This window comes from Bos taurus, chromosome 10 (genome assembly GCF_002263795.3).
Source record: "Bos taurus isolate L1 Dominette 01449 registration number 42190680 breed Hereford chromosome 10, ARS-UCD2.0, whole genome shotgun sequence".
NCBI classification, from domain to species: domain Eukaryota; kingdom Metazoa; phylum Chordata; class Mammalia; order Artiodactyla; family Bovidae; genus Bos; species Bos taurus.
Genome location: NC_037337.1, coordinates 46,065,379 through 46,080,609, shown reverse-complemented (window position 1 = coordinate 46,080,609; position 15,231 = coordinate 46,065,379). Strand labels below are relative to the sequence as shown.

Below are 15,231 nucleotides of genomic sequence, written 5' to 3'. Positions count from 1 at the left end.
TCTAGAAACTGCAAACAGATTGCAACTTTTCAAACCTCCATCTGAGTCACTCCTCCAGCCCCATCCTCCACTGAAAGCCAAGGACAGCTGAGCACCCACTTTCTTGGTTCGCCCAGGACTGTCACTCTGGGCCTTGCTCCTTCCTCTGTAGGTGGCATCTCCACCTCTCCCTTTTGCTGATTGTTTTGCTGGCTGGAGCCCTGCTGGCCTTACCTCTCTGTTTACCCAGGAAAGGAGGCCTGAGTCTGCCTCGCTATGGCTGAGTAGGGGGAGCTTCAGCGAGGCTGTGTGCCAGCAGGTTGTCCCGCTACTGAGCATGCCAATGGAAAGAGGTAGAATGCCCTTTTCTTTGCCTGACCCGACCTTCTCTGAGTCAGGTCTCAGCATGCATACACTCTTCCTTTTCATCTTCTCTCCGGGACATTCAGTTTTCTGAGCAACTTTTAATTCCCAAGAAAAGCTTCAAAAGCTCTCCCTCTAGTACTGAAGACAAGAGACTTGAGAGACATTATATCCAACTGCCATGTGTGGACTGTGTCTGGATCCTGATTTGAACATACTGAGTATAGCAGGAGACCCTTGAGAAGAGCGGGGGGCATGTCAGTCCGGCTGTGCGTACAGATGGTGATAAGTAATTATTCTTGATTTTGTCAGGTGCCATCATGGTGCAGTGGTCATGGTTAAAAAAAAACACTTTATAAGAGATTCCTGCTGGAAAATTTATCAGTTAAGTGACTCTGAAGTTTGCTTTAAAATACTTTGAAGCTAGGTAATAGATAAATGGAATTCACTCAGCCATTCTTAACACTTTCATGCAAGTTTTGAAAATCTCCCATAATGAAAAGCTAAAAACGCAAACTCTCCTTCTTTTGAATCTCTGTAATCTCCTTTAATTTCCATTTAATAGCTCTAGGTTCCAGACCACAATCCAAACTCATCCCATCCCTCCAAGTTCTGCCTGGCACCTTCTCAAGGTTATAGAGGGAGGGGAGTGTTGGCGGAAGACACCCCCCAGCCCTGAGAATGTTTATGCCCTCTGCCACCTCCTTTTGAGAATATTAAGCGCTTTATTCATATCCAATACTTTTGTGACCCTATGGACTGTAGCCCACCCACGGGGCTCCTCTGTTCATGGGATTCTGCAGGCAAGAATACTGGAATGGGTTCCCATGCCCTCTTCCAAGGGATCTTCCTGACCCAGGGATTGAACCTTGATCTCTTATGTCTCCTGCATTGGCAGGTGGGTCCTTTACCATGAGTGCCACCTGAGAAACCCCTGCCATCTCCTTACCTTTCCTCAGAGTTCATCTCCCTCCTGTTTTCTGGAATACTAGGTACCGCTGCTTTATCACTCACCATGGCCTTTCTCACTCGCAGTTGGTTGGGGCCCTACCTGTGCCAGACACTGAATCTTTTATTCAAGGGTTGTCTTGTCCTTATCTGTCACCTCCCTCCAGAGCCAGGGCACAATCAGTGTTTATTCATAGAACTGGCCGCTTCCACTCCTCAAATATGCCCACTGCTGGGTCTCCTCTCCAGGGCAAAAAATCTTCTCCACAGGCCAAGAGTGTTCACAGACAAAGGAGAAAAGGCCATTCAGTTCCACAGACGGGTACAGAGGCCAAGAGCAGGCGTGATAGCTGAGCACACTGCCAGCTCTCCCTGGCATGGGACCACCGTGCTGCCTGAAGGAGCGATGTGGGGAGCCACCACCTTCATGATCACCTGGAGAGGTGGGTGGGTGGTGTGGGGACAGAAGTTCACGGAGGAGACTCTGGCTTCTCCCACCATTATGACTCAGCTCCCGCCCTTCGCTACCATCATCCCGATTCTGCAGAAGCACGGCTCACCATCACACCGTCTCCACCCTCCCCAGCACAAAGCTGGGTGACTGTGTGCCTCATGCGTCTGCCCCAGAGCAGGACAGGCTGCTGCCTTCCCCAGGTGCCAACTCTCCAGCCTCTTGGGAACCGCTGTTCAGGAAGATGTTACAGGCTCACCCTGCCCTCTCTGCGATGGCATCAGCAGCTGACCTCTCATTCACAGCCTGATGAATTGAAAGATCCTCTGTGATGGCACACGGGCTGGCCCACAGAGCGGCAACCCCCACCAGGCCTTTGTCTGTCTAGATGCCAATGAAACACCCGATCCTGCCTCATCGGCCCTGCTCTGCCCTGTTTTTGATGTCACTGCTAAAATGCCAGCTGTGGGCATGTGGAGGGGAGTCAAGCGGGTCCTCTGGCTGGGCATTCCGCCAGCCTCCTTGGACTCCCCTTGGCATCAGGTTCTGCTGCCAAAGGGTGATGGGCATTGGACTAGTCAGGGGGCAGGGGAAGGTCATGGTCCCCTCTGACTTCCCTGAAAGATTTGGAGTGCAGTTTTCAGTTCACTTCACTTTGTCTTTGGAAACTCTTAAAACTTTGGAAACTCTTAAAAGAGTCTGTTCATAAAACATCTAAATGACAAGCTATTACCCACGACTGGACATGAACATGGAGAGGACGACGGCACTACAGTGAAGAAATCCACTTATGACTCTGACTCCAGTCAGCTCCGGGGCTGACTGGCTGGGAGACTCCAGACAAACCCTGTCCTGTAAAATGCTGTAAAAGGAGGCTGTCAGATGGCTCACCCCTGAGAACCTCCAGCACAGAGAAGGTTATGGCACCCCACTCTAGTACTCTTGCCTGGAAAATCCCATGGATGGAGGAGCCTGGTGGGCTGCAGTCTGTGGGGTCACTAGGAGTCAGACACGACTGAGCGACTTCGCTTTCACTTTTCACTTTCCTGCACTGGAGAAGGAAATGGCAACCCACTCCAGTGTTCTTGCCTGGAGAATCCCAGGGATGGGGAAGCCTGGTGGCTGCCGTCTATGGGGTCACACAGAGTTGGACACAACTGAATTGACTTAGCAGCAGCAGCAGCAGGATTCTAAAATAATCACTTCTCCTGCTCTTTTCCCAGTCTCCCTAATTCAAATCATCATCCACAGCTTACTCCTTTATTGCATTTTATTTCGACCCTCACAAGAAAGTTTGCCCTGAGTTGCTCAATCAGGGGCTTCCTTGCCTTAGGAAACCTGTTGACTCGGCCAAGTTAAAGAGTTAGTCATTCAGTCGTGTCTGGCTCTTTGTGCCCCCATGGACAGCAGCCCACCAGACCCCTCTGTCCATGGGATTCTCCAGGCAAGAATATTAGAGTAGGTAGCTATTCCCTTCTCCAGGGAATCTTCCCAACCCAGGGATCGAACCCAGGTCTCCTGCATTGCAGGCGGATTCTTTACCGCCTGAGCCACCAGGAAAGCCCTTGACTTGGTTGCCCTGGCCAAAGTGACCATTAATTTTTGAGGTGTCTTATGCCAAATGATTATATTCTGTCCTGTGACAGGGCAGAAAAGTTCTTGGAGAGATTGTAGATGGGCTGTTTGTATCAATTCTCCCAGACAGGGCATAGAAAACAGGGCTTTGCCATCTTTCATTGATTCCAAGATGCACATTTTTGGATCTCTGAAATCAGGACTTCTCTCTCAAACAATGGCATCGTATCTTTACTGTGGGTCTGAAGTGAAGGCAGGTGCTCCAGGAGATGACCACACTGCTTCTGCCAGCCATTGGGGCCACCCAGCCTCAGACTGTTTAACATTAGATTTCTTGCTTGAGGTTCTTTTGGATTCCACTAATTGTGTAAATGCAGAAAGGAAACTGTGTAAATGCAGAAAGGAATTCTGTCTGAGTACCACCAGCTTGGGGCTCCTGTTCTCAGGGGAGGATTTTTCCACCCTTCTACCCAGCGTCAGGACTACCCAGAATCCACCTGCAATGCGGGAGACCTGGGTTTGGTCCCTGGGTCGGGAAGATCCTTTAGAGAAAGGAATGGTTACCCACTCCAGTATTCTTGCCTGGTGAATTCCATGGACAGAGGAGCCTGGTGAGCTATAGTCCATGGGGTTGCAAAGAGTCGGATGTGACTGAGCGACTGAGCGACCCAGTGTCAAGCCTGAAATGCACACATTCCCTTGCCTTCCCCTCCTACCTGGTGGCTTTATTTCTCACCTCCCCTCTCAGTGAGGGTGTCCCAGCTTTGTATTTGGTGTTTTCTCTTAGACTTCCCATCTTGGGCTTCTTTTTAAATTTATTTTGGGGTCATAAAATAATGATGCGTCTTACATTTGGTGAAAATATGGTTTCTTCTACTTGATGAAAACTGTTTGTTACAAATATTATATATAATATTTGAAGTGATCCAGCATGTAATAGAAAGGGAGGTAGGATTTTAAAGACATGGTTTCATGGGATCATTCTAAACCATGCCCCATCTGTGCTGTTCCCTGGGCAGCCCCACCCCTGCCATGACATCGGGCTGCTGACTGCTGGGCACCCATTTCAGTCCCATGACCCTGGGGATGGAGACAGAGCTCTTCAGTATGGCAAAGCCCTACTGGCCCTGCCTTCTTTCCAGCCACATCTACATCATATTCCTTTCCTCTCCAGCTTTCTTTCTGCCTGAGCAATTTCAGCTCTCAGGCCCCCTCCCAGCACAGAGCCCTGGCATGACAGTTTTGTGGGGAAAACTACCTTCTCCCTGGTTTGCTTCGCTGATCTCAGCTCTAGAGTCACCACCTCAGGGACACCCTTTCTGACTAGGTCACCCCCCACTGCAGGCTCCTGCAGTGCTGCAATCTTCTCATAGCATATGTCCCAGCTGCAGTTCTACCTGTGCAGAATGTTCTAGATCAACATGGAGTCCTTTACTGCAAACTCCATGAATGCAGGAAACACACCTGTTTTCACTCAACATTGTATTCCTGGGGACAGGACAAGTGCCCAGCAGTTGACAGGTGCTGAACAATTCTTTGTAAGTAGATAGATGGGTGTGTCTGGGTAAACCTGCCCCACAGCAGAGTGAACCCCTGGCGCCTGGGGCAGCTAGGGGAAGGAAGCAGAAGACCCCATCAGAAGGCGTCCACTTTCGCCTCTACTGTGCCCTTGGGCAAATCACACCCTCTCTGTTTCCTCAGCACCAAATTCAGAATAACACCTACCCTTCCTCTCTGACAAGAAGGCACCTTGGAATGATACGATCTGTTCTGTCACCCCCAAGCTTCTAGCACAGCGCTGGGCCCACTCTCCACACTCTGCCTCTGTGAGCTGGCTGGCTGTCTTCTCCCATGGGAAAAGGGAGACGAGATGATCCAGGCTTTAGGGAGGGGCGCACACAGCCTGTGGTCAGGAAGGGACCACTGGGTCTCATGCTTCCCAGTCTTAATGTCCACCCTCTTCAGACCTTAGGGACATGAGAAAAGGGTTCTCATTCCCAACAGAAGGTTGGAGCCCTGAGCCACAGGAGGGAAGGTGGAGAAGGGCAAGATGCTGCCCCTTCCCTCCTAATCCTCAGGCTGATCTTCAGACAGGGAAGGGCTGGATGGGAACAATAAACTGCCTGCCTTCTGGGACACACTTTTTAGGACAATCACTTAGAGGATATGAGGCTTCCACATTACCTGGCAAAGTACATGAAGTTGCTTATTTTACTTCTGGGATCTGAACTTTAATATTAAAGTGCATTTTTACATCAAAAGCTATCTATTCCTAAATACCTCATCTTAGACTCAGGCATCCTGGGTTCATGTTTCATCTGTATGAACTAGCTATGAATGACCCTGCTGTAAGTCATTTCCCCCGGAGGTCAGTTTCCTCATCAGTTACATGGAAATAACAGTAACAACAACAGTAATACCACCTACCTTCCTGTCTCACAGAGTTCTTTTAAGGATCACAAACATAAATGCATGGTAAGTTAAATGTCAATGTAAATGAAAAGTAATCTTTTCTCTGTGAATTTAAAATTCTGCCATCAGCAGCGGGAAAACACCAAGCTGACTATTAGCCCTAGTTAACTCAAATGGTACCCAAGACCTGCAGTCCATAAAGCAGGAAGTGAGATGTGATCAAGTCCATTATCAAAAATCAGTTACTGAGTGTCTCCCGGAGTGTCTCCCCAGGGCCAGCTGTCTCCCTCTGGAGAAGGGAATGCTGAGGGGTATTCAACAGCAATTGTTTTAACAGCCTGGTTGCCCAGCCAGTCACCCAACAAACCAGGCAGGTGAGAGGAGGCACAGAATGGATAACTAGCTAGTCCCTCCATGCTTCTGGATTCTGGGAGGAGGTGGAAGGCTATGCTACAGACACACACCCCTGCAGGAGAATTTGAGTTGATGCCTGGCAGGGCAGTTGGGAGCAGTCTTCAGCAAACCATCCAGGATGCATTAGTGACCCGATGCTGGTGCTCAGAGCTTCAAGCCGGCCAACACTTCCTCGCCACATGATCTGTTGAGCAGCTCCCCAAAGGACTCACTGGCGTCCCGGCAGAACACGGAACCTGGGCTGTCCATGCTCCCGCTCTCCAGCTGGAAGCTGCCCACCAGTTCCTGGAGCCACTGGAGGTCTGCTGAGAGCTCCTGCCTCAGGGTCTCAAACTGCGTCTGCAGGTGGTCCAGCTTCCTGGCTGCGCCCCCAAGGCGGGACCCTGTGGCCCGGATGTCCTCTCGAAGGAGCTTCTTCGAGGACTTCACCTTGCGGAACTCGTACCTGAGCTGAGACAGGTCGTGCCGGGCTCTCTCGCTCTCCTCCCGGTACCAAGCCTCCTTCTCATTGTAGATGGAGATCAGGGTCTCCACGTCATCCTGGATGGTGTCATGGGCCCCTGTCAGGGCCCGGCAGCCCTGCTCCACCCGAGCCACATCTTCAACCACACGGGCAAAGCGCTCGAAGTTGATGTAGGTGTTGTTGGGGGGCATGCTTGAGTGGCATTTGAGGGTGTACTCTCTCAGACGCTTGGTCTTCAGCTGGTTGGGCTCTGCCTTGTGCTGTTCTGGGGCTCTGATCTCTCCTTTGGACTGGTGGGTGTTTAGACAGAAGGGCCAGAGTTAATTTGATGTCTGCTCCAAGGTGCAGGCGGAAGGCACTCCAGCCGCCTCTGCATTCACCGCATGCGCCAGGCCATGGGAGGACCAGTGTGGGATAAGCACCCCCACAGACCATCAGAAAAGTCGAGGAGGACAGGGTGCTGCCTGCACACGCATTTCCAGGCAGGGTGGTTCACGGTCATTAGAGAGGGTCTCTGCATGCATAGCATTTAAGGGTGCTCGCACAAACAAGCAGGCTACAGCCAGGATTCTGCAAGCATCCACTCCAGAGAGGAAGCGCACAAGGCCATGGCTGATGGGGGAAACTGGGGCTTCTCTCCATCAGGGCCTGTGGGCTCCGTGGGCCTCAACAACACTCAGCATGCTGAGCAAGGAGGCAGCCCACCAGACTTCCCAGCTCTGCACTCAAACCTAGAGTTCTGCACTCAAACTCAGCCTTCCCCATCCTTCACTGAGTCAATGATCCCGGCCTTCTCCAGGGTACTCCGGCCCTCTCTGCTCTCCCATCTCCTGTGAACCTCTGCCCGTTCTCATCTGCAACCCTCAGATCACCCTCACCAGCTCTCCCACTTAACAATTCCAGTGAAAGGGGGGTCTGCTGACATTCCTGGAGGGGCACATCTCATCCATCAGCAGAATAAGGGTCAGAGTCCCACTCCCCTGATTCCCATCCTACCAAAGTGCTTATCGCATGCACTTCACTGAGACCAGACTGCCAGGCTCTCTGAACACCCAGCAGCCAGAAGCCCAGTTACAAACTGGGTTAGGCAGGAAGTCACCTTTGTGCCCCCACCCTCCCCAGAGAGAACAGAACTGCCCTGAGGGGTGGCTGCCTCTCCCCCAGCAGGCCTCCAGCTGGGCGGCCCATTCTCTGAGGTTGCCAGGTGCCTAAGGAAACCACTGACCCGGTTTGAGTCATCCTTAACTCAGAGCTTTGAAAGTCAGAAACAAGGAGCCCTGGTAACAAATCTGAGGTTTTCAACTGTCACTGATCTCTCTCTATAGCCAAGGAGTCCTGTTTTCTTTTTTGAGAATAACTGTGACGTGTCTTCTGACAGGGGCTTCCCAGGTGGCGCTAGTGGTACAGAACCCCTCTGCCAATGCAGGAGATGTAACAGACACAGGTTCTATCTCTGGGTCAGGAAATCCCCTGGAGGAGGGCATGGCAACCCACTCCAGTTTTCATGCCTGGAGAATCCCATGGGCAGAGAAGCCTGGCAGGCTACAGTCCATGAGGTTGCAAAGAGTTGGACACAATTGAAGCAACTTAGCACGCACACGTGTCTTGAGACAAAGAACAGTTTTTAAGATGGCCCAAAGAGCAAAGATTTCAACTGAGGTTTGTGAAAGTTTCTTTTCATAAGTCACCTGAACATATGACATAGAAACTTAAACTTGCAGACCTATTTGAACAAGCCCAGACCCTTGGAGACCCCCAACTAGCTTTCATCTGTGCTTAGGGGTCAGTGTTTCAAGCAAAGGCCTTGTCACAGGGCCCCCGCATCTGGCCCAGACATCCCTGGCGACAGAGCAGGAACCTGCTTGCTGAAACTCGTCACCATGCGCTTACCATGATCCAGGGGTGTCTGAGAGCCTCTTGGATCGTGAGCCGCTTCCTAAATGAAGATCAGAAAACAGTGATGATCCATGAGAAGCTGAGAGCAGCAGTCTCCATTCTCACTCTTCTCAGACCTGCTTTTTGGCATCCTTCAACCACTGCCATCAAACTAGAATCATAAGGAATGCAGAGGTGGATGGGGGACTGGCTACAACTCCTGCATACTAGAGAAAGCAGTCCAGGCAGACCTCTCAATAGAATGACCTTATATAAACCCTCATTTTTGGTCCCAGGGTTGCAGGGCCCAACCCCACACTATTGGAGAGTCCTAAATGCTCTCCGTTGTGAAAACTTTGGTCTCTGTTTTTCTGTTTGCCTTCCAGATCTCTTCTCGGCCCTTCCCTGCTCTGTACCCAGGTGGGGCAATCCCTCCTACCATTGCCCTTCAACAGCGAAACCAGGCACTGCACTTTAGAGGACCCCACTCTATGTCTCTCTGAAGTCTATGGGATCAAGAGGACATGGCCTTCCAGAATGTGAGGACTTACCCCGCCTCAGCTCATCCATCCTCTGGGCAGCCAGCACCCTCCAACTCCCTGCCCATCTCCTTTGATCACACATGCATGGGGCTTACCCTGAGCCCTGAGGAAGGGGTGGGATTAGCAGGTCTCCTATGTTCCCGCTGTTCTGACCCCTCTGGGCTGGACACCCTCCCCACTCCCATCCTGAATCGTCTTGAAAACCCTGCCCCTTTCCTTTAAAGAATTCTACTTCCAGGTACCTTTGAGACAAACTGCAAAAAATAAAGAGCTCTAAAAAAAATCCAGGCTGACTTACGTACACACACACACACACACACATATGGTTATTTGCATTTCAGGAGGAAAAGAAAAGAGAAAGACTTGAGTAAACAAGATGAAAGCCAAGTCCTGGCCAGTTCACACTCCTCAGCACCTGCCCAGATTACACTGCAATGGTTGATGACAGCCTGTGAAAGCAGGCACGGCTGGCATGCCTGTGAGAGAAGTGGCAGGAGAGAGTCAGGACCTGCGAGGCCAGTGCCCTTCTCTTCTTTGTCCTCTCTTACCGGGTCTCTTTAACCAGAAGCTTCCGAATGAAGTCCTTGGCCAGCTCGCTGGTCTGGCTGAAGAATTCCTCGTCAAAGTCGTAACTCACTGCTGTGATATTTGCCAGCGTTTCCTGCTTCGTGTCTCCCAGGAAAGGGGATGCTCCACTAAGGCTGGGTACACAGAGAGGGAATATGTGACTGTAGGAAAGGAGACGGAAGTGGGGGTGATGGACTCAGGGACCTGCACTCTGCACGGGGATGGGAGGCTCCCCACAATCCTTTGCGGGGGGCAGTCAATGGGTTTTCAAACGAGTCCAATTCAATACACTTAATGGAGTCCCTAGTAAGGACCTGAAAGAGAGAACTGTGTCTTCAAGGGACTTGAAAGAGGAGGGGAGAGAAAGAGAGACCTGGCTCTTCATAAATTTCCAGAAGAACACAGAATAAAATAAAGAACAGACAAAGGGCTGGAGGAACACAGGACAGAGGGGAGGCCCAGTGCTGGCCTCATGGAAGAGCTGACATTTGCATCAGTTTTGTCCTGAAGAGGTTGTCAGCAGTCAGAGAAGGAGATGGAAGGTCTTCTAGGCTAACAAGCATCCTGAGCAAAGCCTGACAAGTGTGGCTGTAGATGAGCCATTAGGGGCTAGAGGGCCGTATGAGGTTCCCTGCAGGGTTTGTCAAGAAGGTGTCATTCAGGGACTTCCCTGGTGGTCCAGCGGCTAAGATTCTGTGCTCCCAATGAAAGGGGCCTGGGTTCAATCCCTGGTGAGGGAACCAGATCCCACATGCTGCAACTAAGAGTTCCCATGCTGCTGCTAAAGATCCCACAACAGATGGAAAACCCTGTGTGCCACAACCAAGACCTGGTGCAGCCAAACAAATAAATATTTTTTTAATATAAATTTATTTATTTTAATTGGAGGCTAATTACTTTACAATATTGTATTGGTTTTGCCATACTTTGACATGAATCTGCCACGGGTGCACATGTGTTCCCCATCCTGAACCCCCCTCCCTCCCCATACCGTCCCTCTGGGTCATCCCAGTGCACCAGCCCTGAGCACCCTGTATCATGCATCGAACCTGGACTGGCGATCCGTTTCACATATGATAATATATATGTTTCAATGCCATTCTCCCAAATCATCCCATCCTCGCCTTCTTCCACAGAGTCCAAAAGACTGTTCTATACATCTGTGTCTCTTCTGCTGTCTCACATACAGGGTTATTGTTACCATCTTTCTAAATTCCATATATATGCACTAGTATACTGTATTGGTGTTTTTCTTTCTGGCTTACTTCACTCTGTATAATAGGCTCCAGTTTCATCCACCTCATTAGAACTGATTCAAATGTATTCTTTTTAATGGCTGAGTAATATTCCATTGTGTATATGTACCACAGCTTTCTTATCCATTCGTCTGCTGATGGACATCTAGGTTGCTTCCATGTCCTAGCTATAATAAACAGTGCTGCGATGAACATTGGGGTACAAGTGTCTCTTTCAATTCTGGTTTTCTCAGTGTGTATGCCTAGCAGTGGGATTGCAGGGTCTTATGGAGAAGGCAATGGCACCCCACTCCAGTACTCTTGCCTGGAAAATCCCATGGACAGAGGAGCCTGGTAGGCTGCAGTCCATGGGGTCACTAAAAGTCTGACACGACTGAGCGACTTCACTTTCACTTTTCACTTTCATGCATTGGAGAAGGAAATGGCAACCCACTCCAGTATTCTTGCCTGGAGAATCCCAGGGATGGCGGAGCCTGGTGGGCTGCCGTCTGTGGGGTCGCACAGAGTCGGACACGACTGAAGTGACTTAGCATAGCATAGCATAGCATGGCAGTTCTATTTCCAGTTTTTTAAGGAATCTCCACACTGTTCTCCATAGTGGCTGTACTAGTTTGCATTCCCACCAACAGTGTAAAAGAATTCCCTTTTCTCTACACCCTCTCCAGCATTTATTGCTTGTAGACTTTTGGATAGCAGCCATTCTGACTGGCGTGAAATGGTACCTCACTGTGGTTTTGATTTGCATTTCTCTGATAATGAGTGATGTTGAGCATCTTTTCATGTGTTTGTTAGCCATCTGTATGTCTTCTTTGGAGAAATATCTGTTTAGTTCTTTGGCCCATTTTTTGATTGGGTCGTTTATTTTTCTGGAATTGAGCTGCAGGAGTTGCTTGTATATTTTTGAGATTAACTCTTTGTCAGTTGCTTCATTTGCTATTATTTTCTCCCATTCTGAAGGCTGTCTTTTGACCTTGCTTATAGTTTCCTTTGTTGTGCAGAAGCTTTTAAGTTTAATTAGGTCCCATTTGTTTATTTTTGCTTTTATTTCCAATATTCTGGGAGGTGGGTCATAGAGGATCCTTCTGTGATGTATGTCAGAGAGTGTTTTGCCTATGTTCTCCTCTAGGAGTTTTATAGCTTCTAGTCTTATGTTTAGATCTTTAATCCATTTTGAGTTTATTTTTGTGTAAGGTGTTAGAAAGTGTTCTAGTTTCATTCTTTTACATTTTTTACATTAAAAAAAAAAGTGCCATTCAAACAATGACTCCTGAATCTACTGTCACCTGCCTAATATTCAAAATATGCCATTGTCCCAGAAGTCCTTGGGCCCTACCCTCCCTCCTGTGTTTTATAGAATCACATCTGAACTTCTCAGGAAGGCATTAAAATTTGGTCCCCACCACACGTTCTGTATTTTCACTGCATTTACCACACTTGCTGTCCCCTTCCTCACCCAGAATGGCACTTCCTTTCCTTTCCACCAGGAAAATTCATCACATTCCTTCCAGCCCAGTTCAAATCAATCTCTCTTATCTGCCTCTCTCGTTCCCTCTCTCCCATTAAACTTTCTGCAGTCCCAGCAAACCAGTGGCTCTCCCATTTGTCTCACAAAGCCATATTCATACCTAAAGCACAACCTTGGTCCCACCGGGTGAGAGTTAGCAGTCTGGTGTCTCCCTCCCACAAAAGAAGTTTCAGGCAAGCAGGACAGACTGTCCATTTAGTACCCTGAGTGCCTGGCACTGTGTTCACCGAGGATCAGGCGGTCAATAAACTGTATGGAATTCAGTGAGCTACAGGAAGATTGTGTGCCCTGGAGATGCTGGAATTCCTTACTATTTCAATATGAAAGCCACAGTTCTGAAGATATCAAGGTGTTAAGAGCCCATGTCTGAATATCCTGGCTCTAATCTGGAATTATGCAGCAATGCATCAAATCCTCTCTGCATCAAATTCCTCTATGGCTTTTAAAAAATACCAATGCCCAGATCTTACTCCTAGTGATTCTGATTTCATAGATCTGGAGTGGGCCCTGGGCCATAGCAGATATTAACAGGTCTGATGTGAAGAAAAAGAAAAAAAAGGTCTGATGTGCTGCCTGGGTTGACACCCTCTGTTGCAACTCAGGGGGCAGGGGCGGGGCAGGGGGGGTGGCATCCACCACATCACGCAGAACTCCCAGTCCAAGGAGGAGTCAGAGGGAGGGATTACAGGGGTGTTGAGAGAGCTGAGTGTTGCCCTCCCCATCCTTCATGCCCTCTGGTTGTGGGCTGCCTTTTACCCAGAGTGCCATAAAAACAGCATTTTTCCAGGAGTATTGCGAGCGGAAACAGTTGGAAAGTACGATGTAATGAACACCAACTAATCAGCAATGTCTGTGTCTGAGCAGTGCTAGGAAGTTTGCACGTCGGCTTATTTAATCCTCAACATACCCGTGGCAGGAAGTTTATGATTCCTATTTTTCTGATGAGAAAAACAAGCCCAGAAGTTGTTTTTCTGCCCAAGGCCACAGAGATGGAAAGTGACAGTTTCGCTACACAATGCAGGAAATCTCTGCTTAAGTACTTAATATTTCAGAGTCAAGAAAGAGAGACAGCATGTGAGAGGAAAAGGGGTTCTGGGGAAGGGAGAGGAAAGGCAGAGAAAGACGAGGCAGGATCAGGAAGGGCATGGTGACTTGAGGGCTGTCCCAGGTTTCTGAGCGAAAACTGACATTCTCACCGGAAACCTGGGTCCGGGTGAGACCGTGTGGTGGATCCTGGCCACAGGAGGGATGCAAACACAAGCAGTGTAGAATGGAGGGCTGCAGACTGCTCTCCCGGCTTCCTGCCCAACCCCAAGCCCAGGCTCAAACATACGAAATCGAGCTGAGAGCACTGAGCCTCAGGTTGGCTGTGTGGATCTAACTCATCTGGTCACGGTGGGTGCTCAGGAAATGTCAGACTGCCTGCCTGCCTGCCTGCCCCTCTCTCATTCCTCCTGCTCCCCCTGGATCTGAGCTGGGTCAGAGCCCCAGGATCAGTCATACTCACAGGATGTAGGTGATGACACCGATGCTCCTGCAAAACAAAGAACAGTCAAGTCAGGGCCGCCTGGCTCTCCTCCCAGACCAGCAAGCGACTCCCCGCCTGGCTCTGAGGGCCCCTTCACAGCAGCCCCCACACGCTGCCTCAAGCCCCACACCCCTCCCCACCCCACACTTCAGCAGCAGCCAGGGACTCGCTCAGAGTCAATCAGGTCTGGATGTTGAGCCTGAGGACCCACTAACAGCTGTGATGACCACCTCTGAGCCTCTTTCTCCTCATAAAATGAGGATAATAATAACTATCTTACAGGACCACTGGGAGGATTTTAGAAAACCAAGTGATCAAGGTACCCAGCCAACTGTATAGCACAGTTCACATGAAACGAGCCCCGTCTGTGCAGAGTCAATCACTGCGGTACCCGGCCCAGCACGGTAGCCAGAATACCTGAGGCCCCCAGGGATCACATGGTTGACCAACAGAACGAATTATTGTCACTAGTATGTTTATGACAGCTGTGGCAGTCTCAGGGTGAGCCTGTACCTCTGGCTTCCAGCCCCTTGTTCTCTGCCTTGGCCATGTGCTAACTGCCACATGCCAGCACCCCAGGAGCAGCCAGAGGCTCTTAAAGGTGAGTGTGGAGGAAGAGGTTTTCATCCGGGGGATGTCAGCCAGAGCCAGGATCTGGGGCCACCTGGGGGGCTGTCCCACTTACCACATGTCCGCCTCCAGGCCCAGGGGCTCATAGTTCACAATTTCTGGAGCTGAAAGAAGCCATGTCGAAGAGTCAGCAGGAGTATGAAAAGGAGAAGAGATGATCTTAAGGAATTTTAGGGAATTAGATGCCGAAGGTCTCCATCCTGAACCCTCCCTAAGGAAAATTAGAGAGGCGGATGGAGATAGCCTGGATCTAGGGATTTTGAGGGAGGAAGTTGCCTGTTATTCTGATAGTGAGGAAGACAGAAAGCACAAGGGGAGCCCTGGAAAAGGAAGAGGAGAGTGGGGAGAGGCAGGTGCAGGACGGACAGTGGGGTCCATGACAAAGACTGCTTTTGAACTCTCAGCTGGAAACCAGTCAGCCAGCACTGGAAGGTGATGGGGGAGAAAAGGAGGCAGAGAGAATCCACATTCCTCTGCGGGTGTCTAAAGAGGGTACCTCCCACCTGAGCAGGGGCAGGAGGACATTCTGGTGGCCACTGAGGTGAGGAGCTAGTGATGTCCGAGGGGCATCCAAAAGAAGATGCCAGGAACAGGCTGGGTACCTGGGGTGGGAGTGAGGTGGGTCAGAGCCATCACCCAGGTCATCACACAGGCGTCATCACACAGGTAGAAATAGGAGCCATGTGAATGCTGCCAGGACCAC

At 50.0% G+C, this 15,231-nt stretch overlaps 1 protein-coding gene across 1 annotated transcript in view; it reads right to left on the bottom strand.

The window, feature by feature from the left end:
• Nucleotides 1–17: 17 nt before the first annotated feature.
• DAPK2 (death associated protein kinase 2) overlaps nucleotides 18–15,231 on the bottom strand; it is a 131,976-nt gene continuing 116,762 nt past the window's right edge. The window contains exons 6-10 of the mRNA XM_010809297.3: nucleotides 14,584–14,632; nucleotides 13,878–13,904; nucleotides 9,571–9,723; nucleotides 8,496–8,541; nucleotides 18–6,895 (exon numbers count right to left, since the gene is read on the bottom strand). Coding sequence (XP_010807599.1) covers nucleotides 6,287–6,895; nucleotides 8,496–8,541; nucleotides 9,571–9,723; nucleotides 13,878–13,904; nucleotides 14,584–14,632 — 884 coding nt within the window. The 3' untranslated portion in view covers nucleotides 18–6,286. The remainder of the gene's footprint in view (nucleotides 6,896–8,495; nucleotides 8,542–9,570; nucleotides 9,724–13,877; nucleotides 13,905–14,583; nucleotides 14,633–15,231) is intronic.